Consider the following 23,096-nt stretch of genomic DNA (forward strand, 5'->3'; position numbering starts at 1 on the left):
GGCAATATAAAGCCTCTGCGTGGTGACGTAATCGACGCCGTTTTGTTTTTTTCAATGAACTTTATTGACAAACCAAAGCAGCCCAAAAAAGATTTATTTCATCAATTTAGGCTCTTTTGACAACATTTATCTTCAAAACCAAAATCAAAAGATCAATGGATGTTCAATAGAGGCAAATACTTTTAGAACAAAAATGAAGACATCCCCCTAAACAAAATGGCCATCCTCCAACATTGCATACGGATTGGGTTTTTATGAAGCCTTTGTGTATTTAATTTGCATGTTTTCACTCCAGGTCCTCAAGTTTCCTCCCACAGATCAGAAACATTCAGTTTAGTTGATGAATAAATCCACTTCCACTAGGTGTGTGTGTGGACAAGTATTGGACAGTGTTGAAAGACCGTAATGACAAACCAAACAGATTTTAAGTTACTGTATTTAACAGAAGCTGAGCACATAAATATTGAATTACATCATAGACAAACATGCAAATCAAAGGATCCACTGTTAATTGATATGGGAACAGAATGAACTTCCTTCCAACGCAGGACAAAAATTAAAGCATTTCACAAGTTCGGTTGCAGTCAAATCTGTGGATCAGGAGGCATTTCATGTTGGAAATTTAAACAGGTTTTTATAAAAAGGTCACAAGATGTATCACGTGATTCGTTTCAAAGCAGCTTGGAGAGACTTCTTCAGGAAAGTCTCGTTCGACATCAGACACGCCGACAGGGCGCGTTTGTGTTCAGGTGTTACCTGAGGGAAGAAAAAACCAAAAAAAGTGCATTAAAAAGGTCAGAGAAATCTTGAATCCAGTTTATCAACGGTTCCGCTGGGTGTGGAGACTCACGTGGCTGCTGTACTTGGTGAGCACGGTCAGCATCATCTTTGCAAATTTCACAGACTTGGTGAACTGTGAACCCTGCGTGACGAGCTGCTCGGTGAACTGCGCGAAAACTTCCTCGTTCAAGTCGGGCTGAAAGACGGGAACGTTTAGGTCAGTGACCGAGAATATCACAACGGACTGATCTCTCACCCATTCTCATGAGAACCCATCCAGATTTACCTTAAAGTCGAGCAGGCTGTGGATGACCGAGAGCGCCGCCTCGCTCCAGGGAGCGTTAAACGTCATCCTGAAATCAGGAGAAAGGACGAGTGAGTGTTTTATTGATGATCGTGTGAGCTCCACAGCAGTAGACGCAAGACTTTCATCTCACTGAAACACCAGCAGCCTGTAGTGGGAATCCAGGCAGCCTTCGATCAGCCTGTTCAACAGCTCAGCCTGCGGCGCTCCTGACGGCAAAACACAATCAAAATATTCGATCCACTCATGTTGATGCGTCTCTGAATGAAGACTGTAAACCAAGTCAAACATCTACAATTTACTCACTCATTAACGTCTGTATTTAGATTTCTAAATTCTTTTAGCCTCTTGATTTGGGCTTTGCTCACCGATGTTCTCCTCCTGCAGCACCGGCCCGATCAGAGCGTGGCTCATTGGTCTGGGATACCGAGCACACAACGACGTGGCGGCGGTAACCAGACACCTGGAGGCCGCTTCCGACAGCGCCAGGACCTGGAAGTGAAATAACATCGGGTCAGAGTCACACACTCCATTCCCCCCCTGAAAGGAACCTGCTGGCGGCGTACCTTGTGGAGCAGGAGCTTCTTGACGAGTGTTGCCGCTGCGCTGTAGCTGAGGTCAGGAGAGAGAGATAAAATGCCACCACAAAGTTTGGGGAGAGTCTGTTCTGGTACAACTGACAGATTCAGCATCTCACAGACCGCCTCCACCTAAACAGGAGACATGAGGGATTAGACTTGTTATAGCTCACGAGGAATACGAGTACTGACACCACGACACCAAGTCGTGAAACACTGAACTCAATGAAGGTAAAACAGACGCATACATACCTGATGTGGGTCGCAGTCGTTCAGCACCCTGAACGCTTCAGTCGAGCTCCGATCCCACTGAAACGGGCAATATAACAGAGTAATATGATGAAAAATCTCATAGCATTTTGTAGAAAAAAAAAATAAAAAATTAAATCCCTCTAACCTCTGTTTGACATCCCAACAATTCTTTGATCTGAAGAGCAGAAGTCTGAAGAGCAAAGAAAGAAGCATGAGTAAGATAATAATCACAAATGATTTGACCTTCCTTGTAGTTTGTTTACCTTTATATGTTCAGGCAGAGCCTCACTTGAACTATCTGCAGCTGGACTTCCTGCTGATGCATCATCTCCCGGTGTCACCGTGTCTGTGGCGAGATCGTCTGCAGGGACGGAATCATCCTCGCACACGTCCGTCTTCACCCGCTTCCTCTGCTGTTCAACATCTTCGCCATCCGAGTCCAGAATGATAAAAATTCCTTTTCTTTTCCTCTGTGAGCCCAGCTCAGGTGAGAGGGCGGCGGGTTGAGGTTCAGACTCTGCCGCCTCGCCTCCGAAGCACTTCTCCCAGCCTCCAGGATCGTCAGACTCCACCAGGCGCTGCGACAGTGCCGTCAGTCTCCGGCTGCACAGCGGCTCGGTGCGACAGACCCCCAGGCTTCTCTCCAGCTGCCTGCTCAGAGCGGTGACCCAGGGGTCAGGGCGAGGGTCCCGGCTGAGGCACTGCAGCAGACACATGATGGTGGTCCGAGGAAGACTCCGGTGCACCAGATAGATGAAGGACAGCAGGTTTTGTTTGAATAACGATGGAAACAGGCAAACAAGCGGTTTCCTGGAAGATGGAAATCAATAAAAACAGATGAGGCAGCGAAAAACAGCAAGTGTATGGAACACAAAGTAGTAAATGTAAACATTTCATTCATGTTTCATGGTTAATGAAAGGTGTTATGCAAATGTTAAGAGTCATAACTGAGTCATTCATTTCAAAAACATAGAATTGGTTAAAAGAAAATTGTTAAAAGTATCATTATGAATACAGACTTTATATAGGAACATCACAGTGGTGCTGCCTCAGTACATGGAGAAGAAACCTGATCATTTGGTAGTAAAAAGAGTTTCCTTACACAGTCAGTGTGTTTGCAGCAGCCTCCTCCCGGTTGATGATCTCCTCCCGGCACAGAGTCTCCAGAAAGTCTGTCGGGGAAGAGCAGCCTGGGTTGGCCCGCTGCTGCCGGCGAAGGACAGTGAGAGCTCTGTGAACCCCGGAGGAAACTCCGGAGGACGGTCCGGACATCAGAGACCGAACCAGCAGCCTCGACTGCCCGTCAAACCGCTCCAGAAACATGCAGCTGCACAGCGGGTCTGTGCTGGTGTTTCAGATTAAGTGGCTTCCTTGTTAACTGGTGACCGATTTCCTCTAGCGTCCCTTGTTGGTTCCCTCGCAGCAGAAATTAATGTGTTTAACCACATTCAAATTGAAATTTCAAAGGGTCGGACCTTTTGTGAGTCCATCTTGTCCAGCGTTGAAGCAGTAACGAGGGACGCCAAAGGACATCGGTCTCAAATTAACAGGGAAACCGCTTAATCCGAAACATCGATAGAGAATCTCATAACAACCCGCCATTAAATTAACCACTTCTTCTCTCTGCTGCTTTCAGTGGATCGCCCCGTTTAAAAACGTGGAGCGCCCCCAGCAGGACAAAGGTGTTACATCACCACTCCCGGTGTCATCACCTCTGGACTCTACTATTCCCTAATCCCTTTTTGTTTTTGGTAATAAACCCATTAATGTTTCTAATTACAACAAAATCTGACTTTCTCATATAATTCAACACATTTTTGTTGGCGGCAGTAGAACAAACTTAACCCATGAATGTTTTTTCCATGACTTTCTAACAAAAAAAACACTATTGTGTATGTATGCCGAGTTCTTCAAGAGAACAAAATTTGGTCAACAGGGAGAGGAATTTGTATGATGGTTATTAGCATCCCAGTCATACTAATGACCAGAATAAATTAAAAAGGGAAATCCAATCAAATCAAACTATTTTTATAGAACTTTTCAGACAGTTTTTGTAGCACAAAGTTCTTCACATACCCATTTTTTTTTAAATGATTTAAAATTGAATATCAGACCTTACTGGTGTTTCCAATGCCCTATACCTCCCAGTTCCTTTCCCTGCATGTACTGGACACTATAGTAAGATTTACTTTAACCCCTACAAGTCCATGTTCATCAACGCCCTCTGCCCACATTCATATAACAGTTTGCTGGTTAACATTTACCCCACCAGAGGCACAGATAATATAGAAGATATATTCTTTAAGACAGTTTCACAAATAAAGCCCTCAAAAGTTCTACTGGGTATTAGTATTATGTTTAACTCATCAATGCCAGGCAACTACATTGTTTTTTTCACAGATCAGTATATGAAATGACAATTTGCTTTGCAAAGAAATGTAGATATTAAAGAAATCTTATCCAAGTATAAATCTGTGAACCTATTGTCATATTGCACTATTTTATTTTTGCACAGAGGAGCAGCTCTCCAGTTTTGTTGTACATTGTGCAACGCCTTCCTTAATTTGTCTATACACTTATTGGCTCTATTAGTGCATATCAAATATTTCAAATGCGGGCATACTCATTATCCACTTTTCCAAATTAGTGAAGTAGATTCTAATTTGTTCCAAAAGTTCCTGACATAATTCATTACCTCAATTTTGGTATAATTGAGTTTTATAGGGAAAAAAAAAAAGGTTAAAAAAGACATTTTAAAGTCAGCAGGGGTCAAACCTAAGGCCCAAAACGAGTGTGTAAGAGGGTCCAATCCAGCCAAACCGATAAGCAAATTGGGGAAAAAAAAAATTCAAAGAAAACTAATTCATAAGAGCAGTGGACACAACGCTGAGCTGAGCTGAGCTATCCGCCATGCTGTCATTAAAGCTCAGTACCTCGATGGTCAAAGTGATGTTCTCAGGGCGAGTTTGTAAAAACAGTTCCATTTTTTTACATTTCACACCAGAAAATATTAAACTTTGCATTATGTTGAGGTTGTTGTAAAGTTGTTTGGTTTTGTAAAAAGACATTTTCCATTTAAAAAAAGGTTAAGGGACATTTTTACGATGATCAAGCTTTATTTGGTTCCTGAACTAAAACGCGATTGTCACCTGTTAAGTGCTTTCATTTGAAGTAAATCAATTAAATATACTGTTAGTTAACATTCAAGTGTTTAGAGACTACGTTTTACACAGCAGTTTAACCATGTGAAAAACGCTCACAGATTCCATGTCACTTTTAAACTTTTTTTTTTTAAAAACCTCAATGAAGAGCAGGACACTTTTTTCAGTGAGACAAACTGCGAAACAATGTTTTATTTTCTGTCTACAAGTACACCTTCCTTAAAAAGAAATAAAACCTTCATTTTTCCAGGTTCTTGCCAAAGCTGGCGAGTGTTTTCATGTCCGTCGCTTGAGGCAGGCTGTAGTCGTAGCAGACGTCGACAAGACTGGGGGTACCACACTTTCTTTTTTGGTTTGTTTGTTTTACTTTTTTTAACCCTCAGGCAATTAAAACTACGTCTTACACTTATTCTAAAACATCACATTTGTGCAAACTGCTTGAATAGAGGTCTAAATTCTGCACTCCCATCAGGAAGGAAAAAAAATAATAATAATCTGCTTCAGATGAGAAAAACTATGTGGGAGGATGAAACAAACCCAGATAGCAGGGAACAGGATGCCAACAAGATCAGAGTTAAAAATTTAATTATTCTAGTCCTACTTTAAGAGCAGAGTCAAACCAGTAGGTGCAGAGGAACAACGTGCCTTTTTTTTTTTTTTTTTTCCTCCTACCAAACAAGCAATATATACCAATTCTGAATAGTGAAATTATCTGAAGAAACCAATTAAAAATCTGTCTATATTTGCCACTGTAAAGCACGGCTGATAACTCTGATCTCAAAAGGATTCTCCAAGGTGGATTAATTACCCGTTTTTAAAGGAGGACAGGAGGGTTAAATCAGTTTTCTTTTCTTTTGGGGGGGGGGGGGGGGGGGGGGGGTCAGGAATTATTGCACGGACAAAAAGGATTAATGCTCAGAAAAACTATTCTCTTCTTCAGTAATGAAAAAAGGCCATTCAAAGTCATCTTCATCAAGGCCAAGTAACGTCATGGCGATGAAAAAACTAATGAGGTCCACGCCATCACAGTCACTGTCATCGTCCTCATCATCATCTGTAAACTGGGAGCAGAGAGAGGACAGGTCAGCTCAATGTCCCTGAAGGTGGACGGCGCGCTGCAGGGCGAGAGTGTGTTCACCAGAGGGAGCCTGGGAGACGGAGGTTTGTCGTGGCGATGGAGGCAGTCGGTTTTGAAGGGACAGTAACCGTGGCGAGTGTAGTACACGCACGTCTTCTTACTGCAAAGAAAAAAGACGATAGAAAATGGGAGGATCTTACATCGACATTGAACCGACGCACGTTCATTTCCAATCTACACATTCTGAAGCTCAAACAAGCAAACCAAGAGTCTTTGTTCGGCTCCGGAACAAACTGATAAAAATTAGCAGTTGAGATTAAACTTAATCCAAGGCAGTTCAGGCTTTACTTGCCATAATCTGCTTCAAGTGACAACATTCAACGACAATCATTTTAGGATCTCGTTTCCCCATTTGCTAAACAGAAAAGGCCCCGTGATTCAGTCCTGCATCAGTCTGCAAACTGCACATCTTGAGAGTATTGGAACACGAGGCTGCCGAACGCTTTACGTTTAATAAAGCCAGATTAATTTAGTAAAGGACTATTATGAAATTTCCTTGGGATTATCCAACTGAATGAACTGGGAGCATCTGTTGTTGAGTAAAGAATGTATTGTTGCATACCTGAATTTCTCTTTAAATGCAGCAATCAAGCTTTCCTTCGCTTGTCCTTCGACCCAGTACTTGTTTGGCACGTAGAAAGCTGAGCTCACTCTGCACTGGGGGCAAGTCCTGCAGGCGGAATGTGAAAACACAGGGTCAAGTCCAACTTCCCCGGTGCGTTTCAAGACGACTGCCTGTCGTCGTCGTCGTCGTCCCCCCCTCCCCCCCCGGTGAAAACCTACTTCACCAATTCCAAGCCGAGGTCCTTCGTTTTCCTCCAGGTCTTGATGCACTTTAAACAATACGAGTGGTTGCAGTTCGGCAGGATTCCAAACACTTGGTTTCTTGGATCCGGCTTTTCGTACACCTTCTCCATGCAGATACCGCAGGTCACGTCTCTACTCAGGAGGAAGGCCTGCGCTACGTCCGCTTTGCTTTGAGCAGTGGAGGCGGGAGAAGCAGCAGCAGCAGCTCCGGCGCCGTCGGCTGCTCCTGAGGCAGCAGCAGCAGCAGCAGCAGCTCCGTCCTCCCTCGTCTCTGATGACGGGGGTTCCTGCACACAGACACTTCCATCAGTTTAAGACCGCGGGGATCAACCTGCATCAAACAAATTGTCAAATCTGACATAAACCTGTTTCAGTTCTTTGCTTGCACCGTGTTGCATAACCTCTGACCTCTGACCGGAGTCCAAGTCAGCTTCTGCAATGGAAGAAACATTGAGAAACGCCGTTTTGTTTCATTTATTCAATATAAACCAAGCATATGAAGGCGCAACATGAAAATCACACCTCAACATAATAGAAATCATATTACCTAAACGTCTACATAAAACTTATCAGTAAAGTTAAAAGATAGATCCAACGGCAGAATCGCATAAATTAAAACGATCAATCCAAACGTTCATGATGTTTTGGCAATCCCAAACGTAACGGTGAGAACAAATTGATGTATACCTTGTGCCTGCTCCTCATTAGAATTTGCAGTCCGGAGCCCACCGCCATGCAGAGGACGGGAGATATTAAGTGTCGTCTCTGAAGTGACGTGACCTTCAGACCGCCGGAGGGCAGGTTCTGACCCTCTCCTGTCCGGAGAGTAAACCACGCTGGAGGAGGTCAAGACCGACGGCACCGAACCTCGCCTGTCTGCAGCCAGTCCATAAACCTCGGGACGAAGGACATGGACAAACCTGGAAGTCGTTTAAGTAAATAAGATGTTTTCTTTAAAGCTGCTTTTTTCTTTTTTTTTAGTGACCAACAGCTGGGAGGGGAGAGGGGCTGACCTGCAGCGCTCGCCATACCAGCAGGTTCCTTTCTGGAAGTACCGACACATCTGGGACGAGGGCGGAACTGGCAGCTCGTGGCGAAAAAGACAGCTTGAACCAAATCTGCAAGAGCCATTTACAAAATGCCTGGAATGAAAGAGAAGATTTACACGTGTTAAAAAGGAGAGGAGACCTGATTTGATAGTGCTTAATAACGCCAGCAGGAAGTCATTTAAATTCTTAAAACCAGCCTGAAACTTGTCGCTACACAAGCAGTCCCTACCAGAACAAGGGTTTCAAATCCGTCCGTCCCGTCCTCTCTTTATATCCCCCAACAGCAGAAAAACCGCCACCTCCGAGTCTGGTTCTGGTTTCTTCCTGTTAGAATTTAGTCCCCCCCCTTTCCATCCACTCCTATGCTTCATGTGAAATATTTTATTTTCCCCCTCTCTTTAAAAGTGCTTTTGAAATAACTAATTGATGCTATAGAAATAAAATTGAAGATTTGACCATTTTTTATTTCACTCCATTACATTAAATTAAGTTCTGAAAGTGTGATTTAGTGAGGGGAATTGCTCATGACAATTCACTCATTATCTTTGACCATGATTCCTTCTTCAAAATGAAAGAGTGTAAATAAAATCAGCCCACAAATGAGTTCTTTTGCTGCTTATCACAGGATAAAACCTCTTAACATATGATTCAGACAAGCTTGAGCATTTATTTGTCGGAAATACCAAATGTATGTAGGGTTCTATTTAGGTTGCATGAAAACAAAGCTTATTGTGACAACCAAAGAAGTTTTTTGGGGGAAAGTTGTCGAATCCCAAAATCGTCTTTTGTTTGGAGTAAAGTTTTGAAACGTGTGACCAAGTCAACCGTCACTTCTGAAACTTTGTTTATGTCAGTTAACACGGGTAAAAACACTGCATATATCCCATGAAAATGAGCTAAACTCTGTAATGACCACATTCAGTGTCGCCATGATGTTTGCCAACAATGTTGTTTCATTTGCTGATATTATCTCATGATTTCAATCAGCTGTCCACCTTTTTTTTTTTTTCCTTTTCAAACTTAATGGACATAACCTCATAAAGTGCGTTACTTCCGAGGTTAATTGTAATGCGACATGTGTGTTAATCGCCGCTTACCGACAGATATTCTGACAATCGGCCGCGTCCATCCTCCCAGTGTGAGTGAACCGCAGGGGCGCCGCCATGCCGCTTCTTAAATACCAACCCCACGCTCGCGCTGATCAATTAACCGACAGACTTAACTGACAGGCCGACCAATCAGGAGCGCCGACGCGCTGACGTAACGCCCTGCGTCACTTTCCTTTTTTTTTTTTTTTTTTTTAATCAAACTCCCTCAAACAAAGGGGGCGACGAAGAAATCCAGCGTGTTTACTTGAAATAAAGTTTATCAGTGTGATATTACTAAACTAGATCTGCAGGTTGGTTACACGTGACCATCAGGAAGAACTCATTTCATGTCATTTACACGTGCAGAGGTAGCTTACATAATTAATTTCTTTTTTTGGGGTGAAACTTCTGTTTATCCATCACACCTTGATACTTCAAGCCCAGAGTAGAAAATGTTGTGCAAGGATTAAGGCAGAGAAATAAATGTTCGGGAGCAGATTAAACTGGAATAATGTCACAGGTGATACACTGGAGGTAGATAGGGATCGGGACAGAGTAAGAGCACAGGAGGAGACTTGGAAAGGTGGACTGTGTAGGTCCATTGAAAAAAAGTACAGAACAAACAGTACATGGAGGGCGGGACAGTAGGAAACAAGAGATTTTGGCTACAGTAAAGGAAGGCTGACACATGTCGTGGACAAATCAGACCAAACATACCAGAATAGCATCGAAGGCCTTCGTAAATTTTGAATACAAAACGTGTAGGATCCAGAATGCTCGATGACTTTCGGTCATAAAATATTTCATATTTGCCAGTTTTAGACAACTCTGTTGATTCATGAAACTCCTCATGAAGAAAAGCTGTTTTTGTTTTGTTTGTTTTTTGTTTGATTGATATATTTGGTACAACTAAAACATAATGCAAAAGAAAAAAACACCACATACTTAATACATGAAACAAGATGGCAAAATTCATGTTTTGCCCTTACAAATATGATCAACAAATACAAATAATTAGTAACAATTACAAAGAATAAAACACTTGGCATGTTCATATTTTGCATGTTGAGACAGAAAAGAAAGACGAGAGAACAAACATGCTGTCCCTTGTGTGTTCGTAGTGTCGGCTTCGGACGTGGAGCGCGTGTGCAGCGCAGTCCTGACAGGTTTACCACTCGGGTAGGATGGCTTTAAGACGAAAGCAAATGAACTTGGGAGCTCACGTTTATTGACAAAAAGAAACGGTATTGCACAGACAGTTGCACCATGGGAGCTCGACACTGCTGGAGCCAGCCCAGTTTTGTTCTTTCAACCAAATGATGACAGAGACGATGGAGGGGGGGATGGGGGGGTGGGGGGTGGGGGGTGGAGAGGCGGGGTGATGATGTAAACAAACACTGATTTGTGCATCTTCAGCTTTGTTGCCTGAAAAGTGTTTACAACTGCTCTCGCAGGATATAAAACGATTCCTCCTTTCTACTTCAACGCGAGATGATTTTCCTGAACAGAGCGGAGGTGAAGAAGGAAGAGGAGGATCTCTCTCTCGCTCTCTCTCTCTCGCGCTGCACACGCCTCTACGGGGTTAGCTTTGCTATGAGAGAGTGAAACAGGAGCAGCTGTGGTGCGAAAACATATCGTTCTTGTTAAGTGACCGTTGTGGGAAACCGAAGACTCGCAGCAAATGATTCCAGATGCTCATCGCATTCACACTCTCTCTCTCTCTCCCTCTCTCTCTCACACACACACACACACACACACACACACACACACACACACACACACACACACACACACACACACACCCACCCACACACACACTACTGTGAAGACCGACTGTGTTAGCCCTACCAGGTGAAGTAGCCTCATCTGCACTCTAGAAACCATGCCCACTCGTGGAACAGTGCTTGAACTGAACGCAGTGTTTTTGTAATAAATTCAGTCTGTAACAGTATTGCTAAAAACAGTCCGGCGCCGCTAATACATGTCTTTGTAGATCTCCTGTAGCAGAGGGTGGAGCGAGGTCTCCGACTCAGTCTTTTTGATCTTTTGGACGAGCTGAACGTTCTCTGTAACCAGCTGACGGAGGTCGGCCATCTTCTGGAGCAGCTTGGGGAAGAGGTAGACGGAGTCAGAGTGGTTTGCCTGGAGGTGGAGGTCCAGCGCCTGGAGGATGCTGTCCTGGCTCTGCTCCACCTGCTTCACGTTGATCAGCCCGGGACGATCTGCGGAGACACACACACCACAACAAGGCCAATGAGGACTCGGGAACTGTTCACACGACAAGGGAAAACACATTGCTTTAGCGTTTCAGGAAAGTTTCACATTTACACGGCAGAAACCCTGAAAGTGAGGTAGCTACGGGTGACTCTCAACTGTCAGGCCACGTTTACACACTGCTGGGTGTTTACAAAAACTGATATTTCCTCCTCTACGTTTACAAAAAAATATATATAATTTACACAAACCTAAATAAGTAAATTTGTCAAGAGGTGCAATGAGCACGCCCAACCTATAGGCGGCAGTGTAAGGAGAAACATGAAGCCATGCGAGCCAATCAGAATACTGGAAAAAAAAAACATAACAACAACGAATGGCATGAATTACTTCCTGTTCCTTCAGCGATAATACAGAGAGAGTCGTTTGTTTAGCTCTTCATAGATGTGGTATTAGAGTACAAAACAAGTAAAATACTAGATCATATGGACGGGATGAAATGACACTTTGGAGGAAAACATTCTTGTTCTCGTCTATCTACTCACACATAAACGGAAGAACTATTTATTATGGCGTGGCGCGTATGTGCAGTAGCATCATCATAACGGTTTTGACAATAATACTGATATGAAAACCGGAGCCCAGACTGTTGATTAATAGTCACAACGTCATCTTTCAGTCTCTGCATCAATAATTTGTAAAGACTGTATTAACTAAAAACATATATGAAACCAGGACTTGGGTTAAATCTGCCTGACGGATTGAATAATCAGAAAAAACTATTAAATGTTTTACACTGTTGCTTTGACTGCGATTCAAAGTTATTACTGGTGTAGCAGCTCTGAGCTGAATGTCATCGGTTTTATCTTTCGACGGGTCCACATGCACATGAACCCGAGGACTGAATACAAAGTTTGACCATAAGAAGAGTTGGATACACTCACTTGAAGTGATATTTATATAAATGATGGTACAGTGTGGGCTTACAAAAGGAAGCAAAGGTCACTGAGAGCACATTTACCCCAAACCACATCGCCGGCGGTGACTTGTTTCTTTTTGAAAAGCTACAATAGCCGATACGAGTTCTTACTTACTGTTCCTATGTGCAAAACCTACTGCACATTCCTATTCAGAGCGAAGGCTAACGTGTTTTCACAGGCCACAGCTGGATAAACAGTTTACAGTGAGATCTTAAAAGTTCCTCGTGTCTCGTATCGTCAGGAGAGGAAGTGTTGCAGTGGGCTTGTTGTGTCTCTGCAGATACACGAGAATGAAAACAGTATCATCCTCAGAACGTCCTCCTCGAATGCTGCATCTTCATTTCAAGTGTAAATGTGACCAAAAAGAAAACAAACCCACAAATGTTGGGCTTAATTTACACAGGTTGAATTGATGTTGTGATGGCGATCGGATAAATTGATCATTCTCTGTTCTTTCCTCAGAAAATCAATGTGCCTCTCTCCTGTAGTCTCTGCTCTTTCCTCTCTCTCTACCTTCCTCTGGGATCTGTAACCGTGGAACTAGAAGTTTGTGATCGGTGTTTGAGCCTGCAGACTGCAGAGCAGGGTTTAGTTTGCGTTCTGAAGTTACGTCGTTCTGTGTACTGTCCAATAACCAAAATGCAGAAAGCCCCCACCTCTCAGCAAATCTAAAGAGAGTTTTTACTTTTATGTTGAATTGTGAGTTTTCTCTGGATTTTATTTGAATCTAAAAATGACAATAAATGGCTTTGTTGTAACTGGAACAATATAAATAAAGTTTAATTCAATCCTATTTTTTTTCCCCCCTCCAAAAAAACAGTCTGAAAAGTGTCGCTTTCTTTTGAGAAAGCCTTCAACTCTGTGAAACAGCAGGACTTTGATCCAAAAACCCGTCGAGTCTCACCTCCACACAGAATAATGGCAGCAACAAACAGGGCCAGGTCGCTGTCATCCAGCTCCAGAGCGTTGAACTTCACAGCAAACTCAAACTTTGGCTCCATGATCTCGCTGAAGGGCTTCCTCAAGCTGCGCAGGAACTCCCGCGTAACAAAGCCTTTGCCGTTGGCCACCAACAGTCCATCTTTGTTCATGAGAGACGGCAACATGGCAAAAATAGCCTCGTGGACGCCATACTTCAACAAAGTCACCTGCGTGGAACACGCACACACGCACACACACACACGCACACACACACACAGACACACACGCAGACACAGTTGTCCTTCAGCACTTTACTAGGCCGTCATTTAAAACGATCATCTCAGGGCGTGACGAGCGGAGGAGGCGCCGACTGACCTGGTCGTTAAGAAAGAGGTCCACAAACCCCGGAATGCACTTGGCAAACTCGGTGAGCTCTCGAACGGTCTCCACTGTCGTGCACTGGCAGCGGTAAAACACATGAACCCCGATCTCCTTGGTCAGGGGAGCACCGGGGAGTAACTGGCTCCACACAAGGCCACTCTCTGCCTGCCAGAGCGAGTCCACGTCGTAGATCACAAACGGCTGAGAGGACGACAACAAACGGATTAGAAGGTCGGGCAGTCAGATAGAGGTAGAGAGAGAGACATTCGTTAAGATAATCGTTAGTTGCAGCCCTAATACACACACACGTATATCTCCTTTGATGATCGTATAAATAAATAAATCGAAAATCGATAAACTATATTCAAATAGGCCCACACACTTATACATACACACCTCATGTATTTAATTAACATGGAAGAAGTAAAACTCATAAAGTCCTACCACTTATCCAATATTTGATAGTTCTAATTTACAATTATCTTTCTGTATTAAAAGGTGAATTTCTTTTGCTATAATAACCTGAACAGACGTTTCAGGAGGTGGTAGGAGAGTGCTCTGCAGACGTCTGCCGCTCCTCTCGACTCCATTCAGCCTTTATTAAAGAAATGCCTCCAGTCATGGAGCGTTAAGCCAAATCGATCTCTTCAGAGGGAGACAGTTGTTATCGGTCAGGACTGGCGCGACACGTTGGGTTTGAGGTGTGACTTACTGGCACAACGTTTGGGAGAAGACGTTGCCGTTTGATATCAGTGTCAACATGGTGGCTCGTGACGTCAGCAGACACACGGCTCTCAAGCCGGTCTGGTAAGTTTTAATATTGAAAAACACTTTGTAGCTTCGTGGCTTTGAAAAGCTTCGTAAAAATGTTGTGAGGGGAGACAAATAATGTGACCAAGCTGGAGCCGATCACAGCTGAACATGGACCACATTCACATCACGACTGGGGCTGGGCATTAAATCCATTTAATCGTATTTGTAGCTAAAAACGATTTTTATTTTGCAAATTTGAGGTTTTTTTCTCCCCACAGTTTTTCACCATTTCTCACGTTCCGTTCTACCATTCCTTGCGGGTTCCCGTAGTTGCTGTTGCACTTTTGTTTAAACCTGGAATTTGATGAATGACGGAGCCTCGTTTACTTTTTATTTTGGGATTGTTTATATGCATTTTAACTCAGAGGAAAAGCACGGCAATAAAGTTGCACTTCTTATCTGATGTCTGCAGTCATTTTTAAGTGCACTGAGAAAAGATTTTTTTTTAATCGAAAATCGAATTGAAACTCAAAATTTTCTTTAAAAAACTTTTTTTCCGGCCAAATCGCCCAGCCCTACTCTACCTACCTCCAGAATCTTGGGGCAAACTGAAGCCTGAAATCAAGTCTGATCAAATCTGTCAACGGAGCACATTTGCAGGCTGGTAAAGAGGCTTAGAACAAAAGACGGGAGGCAGTGCCGGAAAAGATTTGTAATTTCAAACTTGTCTTTTGAGTGTTTTTGCCATCTGCTTACATCAGCTTTAAGGGTGAAAGAGGTCAGAGTCGCATCACTCTGGCCACAGATGGAACGACACCCCCCCCAACATACATTGTGTACAAACAAAACAAAACAAAACAAAAAAAGGGAGGTGGGGGAACAATATGAATGATTATGACCGAGGGTGACGTGTTACATACCGAGGTGCTGCTGGTTTTGCCCGTCAGGATGCTGCGGGCCCTCTTCTTGGTCATACTGAGGTTCTTCAGGTAGGCTGTGTTGACTTGTTTGGCCAAGGTCTTCAGGTCCGAGCCCCCCGGCTTGCTGAGGTTCAGCTCCTCTGCGAGCAGACCCGCCACCAGCTTCTTCCTCTCCGCCTCAGGCATGCGTCCATATCGGATCGCTGAACAAATACACACATTCACCCATGCTGCTCTCATTCTGAGTGGATCCTCCCAAAACAAATGGTGGACCAAAGCAGGGCCGGAATCATTATTCACTTGTTCCTTCCTATCGCGGCTATACACATTATGTAAACATCTGAAAGAAGATTAGGAAGGATTTGAAGTGAAGGAGCAGATTTGTTGCTCACTGCAGCCACAATCAAATTCTTCCATTACCGACACGAAACACTTCATAACTGTTCTGCTGCAAAGTTTTACGGTACCAGTCCGACACCCCGTTTCAAGTCAACACAAACAGCCTCGTTTTTGTTTCAGAAAGGTTTCGCTTTTTACACTGCAACATTTTGAAAACAATGTCCGTTTACACTGAAATGACAGCAAACATTGAAAACGATCTAGTGAGCAGGTTGGACCACTAGTGGGCGCTGTTTGTTTTTTGTAATGAAACCACACACACGCAGAAAGCAATACGCTAAAAACATTAACAACAATAAAACTACCACATCCCAGGAGAATACGGACTGAGCGTCATGACACTCCAGACGCAAACATCGTCTGTCTACTGAGCATGTGCAGAACAACTATTGACTAAGGCCGCGGTGTGCATGTGCAGCAGCAGCGTTTCCCCCCGTTTCCACGCAAACAGAGTCGGAGCGTCGTGCAAACGGACCCCCAAACCGCGACAAACGTTTTGCATCTTCACTTGAAAACGTTGCTTAAAATACCACTTTAATGATGTTTAAAAAAAAAAAAAAACATTTTCTCTCTCACCATCGTGGGACATTCCCAAAGACAGGCACTTCTGGAAGCGACAATATTGGCACTTGTTGCGATTCTTCTTCTGAATCTTGCAGGAACGCTCGCAGCGTTCGTATTCCAGTTTCATCCGTACGGTCCGCCGGAAAAAGCCCTGAGGGAGAAAACAAACCCACCGGCTCAGCAACTGACGTCTACCGACGTCGGCTCACACTAATGCTGCTGTGGTTAAAAACTAAAGCACGTTACCTTGCACCCTTCACACGCGTGCACGCCGTAGTGGAAGCCAGAGGCCTTGTCACCGCAGACCTTGCACTCCACGCTGATCCCGGAGGCGGCGTTGTCTTCCCGGCCGAGACGCAGCTGCTCCGACAGCGAGGGCGACGAGGTGTGGGACAGGTCTGCGAGGTTGAAAACGCATCAATATTAAAAAGCATATTTGAATGTCGCGCTCCAGTTTCGTGAGATTTCCGTGGGGAGGGACTCACCGGTGTAGCTGGACGACGCACTGCTGACCTGCTTGCTGTGATTGTTCTCCTGCTCGTCGTCTTCTTTCCGTCTTTTCTTCTGGTCCCCTTTCAGGTCAGTGGAGGCGGGCGCCGCCTCCCTCTCCTCCTCGTCCTCGCTCTCCCTGGACTTTAACTCGTGCAGGTCCGTGGACTCCGAGACGCTTGTCGCACCGCAGCTGTCCGAGCCGCCGGACTCGCCCTCCGGGGGCGTCCACCTCACGTCGGCAGTGTCCTCCTGAGGGGATTTGGGCTTGCAGAAGCCATTCACCCTGTCGGGCTGCTCCGCGGCTGCTTGCTGAAGCCCGTCCATGGTTCCTGTTGAAGCCGACTCAGCGTCTCATCTTCTGTCACGTAGCAACCATAGCTCCACTGCTTCAAAACACAATAAACAGCAGTACAAAATCAACATGTGACCCAATGCGATCGTCAAACAATTTCAACGTAAAGCCAATTTTAATTAAACTTTCTGGTGCAAAATACAGTGAAATGTCCAAAAAGGTTCTCCTGTGGCTGTTGCATTATGTATGTTTTTTTTTTTTACAAACTCAAAACTGACAGCATGACTTTGAGCAATGGCGTAGCTCGTGTTCATGCAGATATTTCAGCTCGGGTGTCAGAGTTGTGTTCACTTCTCTTGTAAATATCTATGTTTTGTTTGAATTTTTTTACATTTTGCTTGCTGGTTTGACCGGATTGGAGCCTCTCTTTCGATTTGACAGCCCGGGTCCAACCACACCTAACTGGACCCAGATGACTCACGTTCAACCAGCAGGTGAGTGGTTAACAATAAAAGCCACACCCGTCATAAAATCCATACACGGTTCCATAAAAGTCGGTTATTCATAAACTGTATTGGGGGAAAAAAAAGAAAATCACACTGAGGTTATTCAGAATCCGGTCTAGTACACTGCTTCTAACTCAAACTTTTGGTGCCCCTCAGCAGTGTGTTTATTTAGGCGCTCTGCAGTCAGTTGGTTAAAACCGGTGTTGTTTGAGCTGCCAGAGAATGTCCTTGGTAGTAATAGGCTTATGACATGATATACATGCTGTGTCGTCAGGCCTGGATTACCCACAAAGCGGGTGGAATAGACAAGCAGGGGCTCTGCACCCTTAAGACCCCTGAACGCCCCCGTTTTGAAGCAAACTGGCAATATCTTCTTCCCCAGTAGCTCCGGGGGGGGGGGGGGGGGGAGGCTTTGTTTAAGTTTGACAAACTCAGATGTGTACATCATAAACAGAACCATAACACTTTCTTCAATGTAGAGCAGATTTGTTTTGTTAGGGGAAACTCTGCGTGTCGGCTAGTGTTTGGTTTCACTTCGCTGTAATGCCTTGGCAAAGCAGAGAGACGATCCAGAGCCTTTCTCAGAAGGCAATCTGTGGAAACCGTTTTCGGAGGGTGAGACTTTGTCAGGATAGGGTCAGGATAGACCGTTATCGATGGTGGAACGCCCGCAGAAAAAGCCATGTAGGCACAGGGAGAACATGCAAGCTGGAGAAGACAATAACGGTGTGTTGTATACATTCTCATCGGCTCAGACTTGGTTATAGGTCTAGGAAAGACATACGGACATGTCTAATTGATATGATTCAAATTGCTTTGACAATAACAGGAGATCAGAGCAAAAGCACCAACGCTAAGCATCCGAAATTGCATTAAGGTGAAGGTAAATATCAAAAAGTGCCATAATAACCTTTAGATTTAAACATTCAATTTTTATCTTTGTTGTGACGCAGAGTATACATAATGAAAATGTCTTTATTTTTACAACACTACTCCCACAAATTACATCAATTCCAAAATAAAACCAATTTTAATTAAAACTTCTTGTGCAAAATATATTGAAATGTCTCAAAAAAAAAAATAACTGCCCAGTAATCATTGTATTTGGTTACTAGCTTTCATGGCAGCGTCACTAATATCTCAGTTCGGGTCTCGGGGCCCCATTTACACGACAACGTTTAAGTGAAATATTCAAAACCTTTGTTGCGTTTCGGGGGTCCGTTCACACGACAATGGTGCTCAGAGCCACTGAAAACACAAGTTTTTTGAGAACCGCCCCCAGGAGGAACTTAACGGTAATGCTCCAACTCAAGCTGTGTAAGCACGGTAGAGTGCATGTTTCGGGAAACATGCTCGGGCTGCGGGAATGCGGCTACTACGCATGCGCACCACGGCCATGGTGAATAGTTCTGCATATGCGCATGTAGGTGGACAATAACAACAATGGCGGCCTCCAGAGTGTCATGACTCCCAGTCCCTATTTCTTTCTCCTGGGATTTCGTAGTTTTATAGTTGACAGTCACCCGTGATCGCCATTCTACTTCGTCGTCTGTCTATACGAATGCCATTGTTAATGTTTATAGCGTATTGTTGCCTGTGCACATGTGTGATTCCATCACAAAACCAACGACACCTACTACTAGCCCTACATGGCATCCACATCGTTTTCACAAAGTTGCTGTGTCAACGCGAAACTTTTCTGAAACAAAAACGGTGCATCTTCACTTGAAACGTTGCGGTGTAAACGGAGCCTCAGTGTTGTGTCCGCTACTCCAAACACATTTTTTTTTTTAAAAAAAGCAATCAATGTTTTCTCTGAAATTACTACAATTGACGAGCCGGACTGGAGCCTCTTGCGGGCCGGTTTTGGCCCACAGGCCTTAAGTTTGACACCCCCTAAGCATGTCTTTGAGCAACAAAACGCACTGTAAATATGCAGACTTGACGATTAAAAGGTGTAAAGTTTGCAGTGAGGCTTTGGGACATTTGTATTGTTGCTCCTCTGGGCTGCATGGTGAGGGTCCATGTGGGGGGGGGGTACAGAAACAGCCTTGCATGCACTGTGTACACAGTGAGCAGTGTTGATCGCTGCAGCAGGGACTAGGGGAGAGGGCTTTGGGGGTGGGGGTGGATGATTTTTTTTTTTTTCCTTTCTTTTTTAACCAGGGGCCCTCTAGTGGATTAATCCGTGCATGAATGTAGCTTGACAAACATCCTTTTTTCTTTTTCATTATTTTTAGGAACGCTCGTGCGTGCAGACGTTGTCTCCCGCCGCCTCCCAAAGAGGTTAAAAGTCTCACCTCGGTCTGCATCATTGTTTGGAGGAATAAAAGCGTTAAAAAGCGAGGAGTGCTGAGACTTGTGACAACCTGTCACACTGGTTCTCGGAAACCTCCACTAGCAACTACTGTGAACTGTGTTGAGTCACTGACAGGACTGTAACTGGACACTCTCCCCGCAGAAAGCACACCAACTTTCCCCGGAAATAAATCAAAACGGTGTCTAATTTGGAGCCCGTCGAAATAAGAGTGGACTCCGGGAGCTAAGTTAGCCAGTTAGCTCCCCCGCACTAACCTTGACGTTAACTAGTGCCTGCTAGCCGTTAGCACCGCGGCTAATGACCCACATTTCGCGTGCGAGCCTTTAAATAACGTTAGCGGGCTGAGCCGCGCGAGCTTACCTCCTCCAGTAGAGCCGCTCCGCGAGATGTTTACAACAAACAAGAGGAAAACAAAACAGTCCCGGGGATCGATCCGCCGCTGACAAGTAGTTTGAAGTCTTACCCCCCCCCACCCCCTCCCTCCCTCCCTCCCTCCTTTCCCCAGCAGGAGTTAGCCTGCTCAGCTAACGTCAGAGCGATTAGTAACTAACAAGTAACTTGTATCCCCGGGCCTGACAGAGCCGAGCCGAGGGGAGCCGAACCGGGCAGGACAGCGGAGCCGAGCCGGAGAGGACGCCTCTGACGGCCGCCACATCACATGCAAATCAGCGCCAGTTAACGGGTAATCCCTCCCCGACTGTCGCTGGCTTTGCTTTGCTTTGCTCGGACTCCCCCCCCCCCCCCTCCTCCTCTCCTCTCCACTCCACTCCTCTCCTCCTCCTCCTCCTCCTCCTCCTCTTCGTCACATGCCGGGACACAGCGCCCCCCACCCCCAGCAGCCGCACGCCGCACACATCCGACCGGAGTCAAGGTCTCAGTTCAGTTGTTTTTCCATTTTTTATTCAGGTGATCCTGGAAGCTCCGAGTGACATTGACCCCATCTGCACGCAGCAAAAACATCCCATGAAAAACTGTCACCCTGATCAATTCAACTTCATGCTTTCTTTTGCAATGTGTTGAATCTCCATCCTTATGCACTAAACAATCAAAATGCCTTTGAGATATACTACATTTAATTAAAAGTTGTGTGCATGACAGCAAAGCAGGTTATTTCCTTTATATAAATACCAGTTGCCCTTGTTGGCACAGTTGCAGTCAGGTTACCAAACAACCATGAACTTGAAAACAATCAGAGATATCAGAGTACAAAAATCCAAAACATTCACCGAATGAGCAAAATGACGCACATATACTTGTCAAGGTTAATTGTTGAAGGGAGACCTCAACTAAATTAAAAACATAATAATGTAAAGGAACACAAGTCAACCTCACTATGTATAAAATGGGCAAAACCACACTTATAGAGAAATTAAACAATCAAAATAGACATAAAAGAGTCAGGATATAATACAAAACATCTACTAAGATTGCCCTTGAAATCCCACTGAGGGAAAAATGACACACAAATACATGTCATACGTAATCTAATGAGGTGAAAACAACTAAATAAAAGACATAAACAAATTTAAAAGGAACACAAAACATATACAAAATGGGAAAAACCACTTTGATAGAGAAATCAAACAACCTAAAAAGACCTTAAAGATAAACTGAATAACCTAAAAGAATCAGAATAAGACATGAAACATCAATAAAGACATGATAAACAACCAAGAAGTGATTTGAAACTGTCACATGAAGAAACTGAAGCATATTTTGAATGGACTAAATGACACTCAACGAGTTGTTAAAGATGATCTATAAATGAGAAAACATGTACAAGAAAATACATAGAAAAACCGAAAAGGAAATTAAATCAATCTAAACATTTACAGAATAAGCAAAATCCCAACTAAAAAGGAATCAGGTAACCCAAAAGAGACCTAAAAGAATCAGGGCAGGACCCAAAACGTCAACAAAACACAACAAAACCAAGCAGCGATCCAAAACTGTCAGAATGACGCACAAAGGTACTAAAGATGGCCAGAATTAGACACAAAACACCCACACATAAATATTGTGCCACTGAATGATAAAAACATAAACAAAATGGGCTAAATGACTCACAAAAATGCATTAATCAAGTAAGACCTAAAACAATCAGGATGAGACACAAAACATCCATAAAGACACAACAAACAATTAAGAGGTGATCCAAAACTGCCGCAATGCAACACAGGTAGACCAAAGATGGCCAAAAATAGATAGATACAGATATAATGTAAGAATAAAGACACAAACTATCCAAAAACATAAACTCAGTGGGTTAAATGACATGCAAAGAGGCATAAAACAACCAAAAGGTGATCCACAAGGAGCAGAATGAGGCACAAACGGACAAACGGCTGCCAAGAATAGTCCTAAAACAACCTCACAGATACAATAACCATGCAGACATACAATATAACAACAATAAGACACAGACTAACTAAAATATGTATTAAATGGGCTAAATGAGACATTGAACAACCACAGAGGGACATTAAACGACACAACCAGGAAGAGAGCCAAAACCAGTGAAAGAGAGACACTAAACACCCACACTGATACGTAAAATCACAACTAATACTCTAAACAAGCTGAACATAAACCGAGGAGGTGAGATGACACAGAAACAGACATAAAACAACTTAAAGAAAAAAAGAACAGAAACGTCTGCAAATAGACGTGAAACTACCAGAATGAAACCTTGTAATACTTTGTTTTGAGGATATGATCTTTTTATGAACTTTTTATGAACTTTTTAATCAACTTTCACAATGTTTATATATATATATATATATATATATATATATATATATATATATATATATATATATATATATATATAGTACCTTCAGTCTTGTATTTTGCTCTGGATTATGAATACTGGATTATTTAGATTTCGTATAGTAAACTTCTTTCATGGCTTTTTTTTCTTTTACAGCTTTTTCTATCTATCTGTCTATCTATCTATCTATCTATCTATCTATCTATCTATCTATCTATCTATCTATCTATCTATCTATCTATCCATCCATCCATCCATCCATCCATCCATCCATCCATCCATCCATCCATCCATCCATCCATCCATCCATCCATCCATCTATCTATCTATCTATCTATCTATCTATCTATCTATCTATCTATCTATCTATCTATCTATCTATCTATCTATCTATCTATCTATCTATCATGTCTTTATCTATCTATCT

At 43.6% G+C, this 23,096-nt stretch overlaps 3 protein-coding genes across 6 annotated transcripts; all 3 read right to left on the bottom strand.

The window, feature by feature from the left end:
* Window positions 1-52: 52 nt before the first annotated feature.
* fance (FA complementation group E) lies at window positions 53-3,542 on the bottom strand. 2 transcript variants are annotated; one of them, XR_013935520.1, is made up of 10 exons: window positions 3,017-3,539; window positions 2,178-2,724; window positions 2,060-2,104; window positions 1,915-1,971; window positions 1,651-1,794; window positions 1,453-1,576; window positions 1,207-1,293; window positions 1,067-1,133; window positions 851-976; window positions 53-756 (listed from the first exon to the last, which is right to left on the bottom strand). XR_013935520.1 is itself a non-coding variant. In XM_080468851.1 (10 exons), the coding sequence occupies exons 1-10, from the start codon at window positions 3,235-3,237 to the stop codon at window positions 658-660; spliced, it is 1,506 nt and encodes a 501-aa protein (XP_080324977.1). In that variant the 5' UTR covers window positions 3,238-3,542; the 3' UTR covers window positions 53-657. The 2 variants fall into 2 exon arrangements, 1 of the variants encoding a protein (XP_080324977.1); XM_080468851.1 differs by having other exon boundaries at window positions 1,218-1,293; window positions 3,017-3,542.
* Window positions 3,543-5,983: 2,441 nt separating this feature from the next.
* mkrn4 (makorin, ring finger protein, 4) lies at window positions 5,984-9,234 on the bottom strand (the record flags this gene model as incomplete). The annotated part of the gene is made up of 6 exons (XM_080468568.1): window positions 5,984-6,136; window positions 6,214-6,313; window positions 6,776-6,883; window positions 6,997-7,307; window positions 8,006-8,162; window positions 9,167-9,234. The coding sequence occupies 6 exons, from the start codon at window positions 9,232-9,234 to the stop codon at window positions 5,984-5,986; spliced, it is 897 nt and encodes a 298-aa protein (XP_080324694.1).
* Window positions 9,235-9,377: 143 nt separating this feature from the next.
* Window positions 9,378-20,674, bottom strand: ppardb (peroxisome proliferator-activated receptor delta b). 3 transcript variants are annotated; one of them, XM_080469889.1, is made up of 9 exons: window positions 20,260-20,356; window positions 16,775-17,167; window positions 16,536-16,687; window positions 16,302-16,440; window positions 15,327-15,529; window positions 13,648-13,854; window positions 13,256-13,499; window positions 12,466-12,625; window positions 11,263-11,379 (listed from the first exon to the last, which is right to left on the bottom strand). In XM_080469889.1, the coding sequence occupies exons 2-8, from the start codon at window positions 17,103-17,105 to the stop codon at window positions 12,513-12,515; spliced, it is 1,389 nt and encodes a 462-aa protein (XP_080326015.1). In that variant the 5' UTR covers window positions 17,106-17,167; window positions 20,260-20,356; the 3' UTR covers window positions 11,263-11,379; window positions 12,466-12,512. The 3 variants fall into 3 exon arrangements, with proteins under 3 accessions (XP_080326013.1, XP_080326014.1, XP_080326015.1); XM_080469887.1 differs by lacking the exon at window positions 12,466-12,625 and having other exon boundaries at window positions 9,378-11,379; window positions 20,260-20,674; XM_080469888.1 differs by lacking the exon at window positions 12,466-12,625 and having other exon boundaries at window positions 9,378-11,379; window positions 16,775-17,164; window positions 20,260-20,351.
* Window positions 20,675-23,096: the final 2,422 nt, after the last annotated feature.

The sequence above is a fragment of the Lipophrys pholis genome (genome assembly GCF_963383615.2).
Source record: "Lipophrys pholis genome assembly, chromosome: 8".
Lineage (NCBI taxonomy): Eukaryota > Metazoa > Chordata > Actinopteri > Blenniiformes > Blenniidae > Lipophrys > Lipophrys pholis.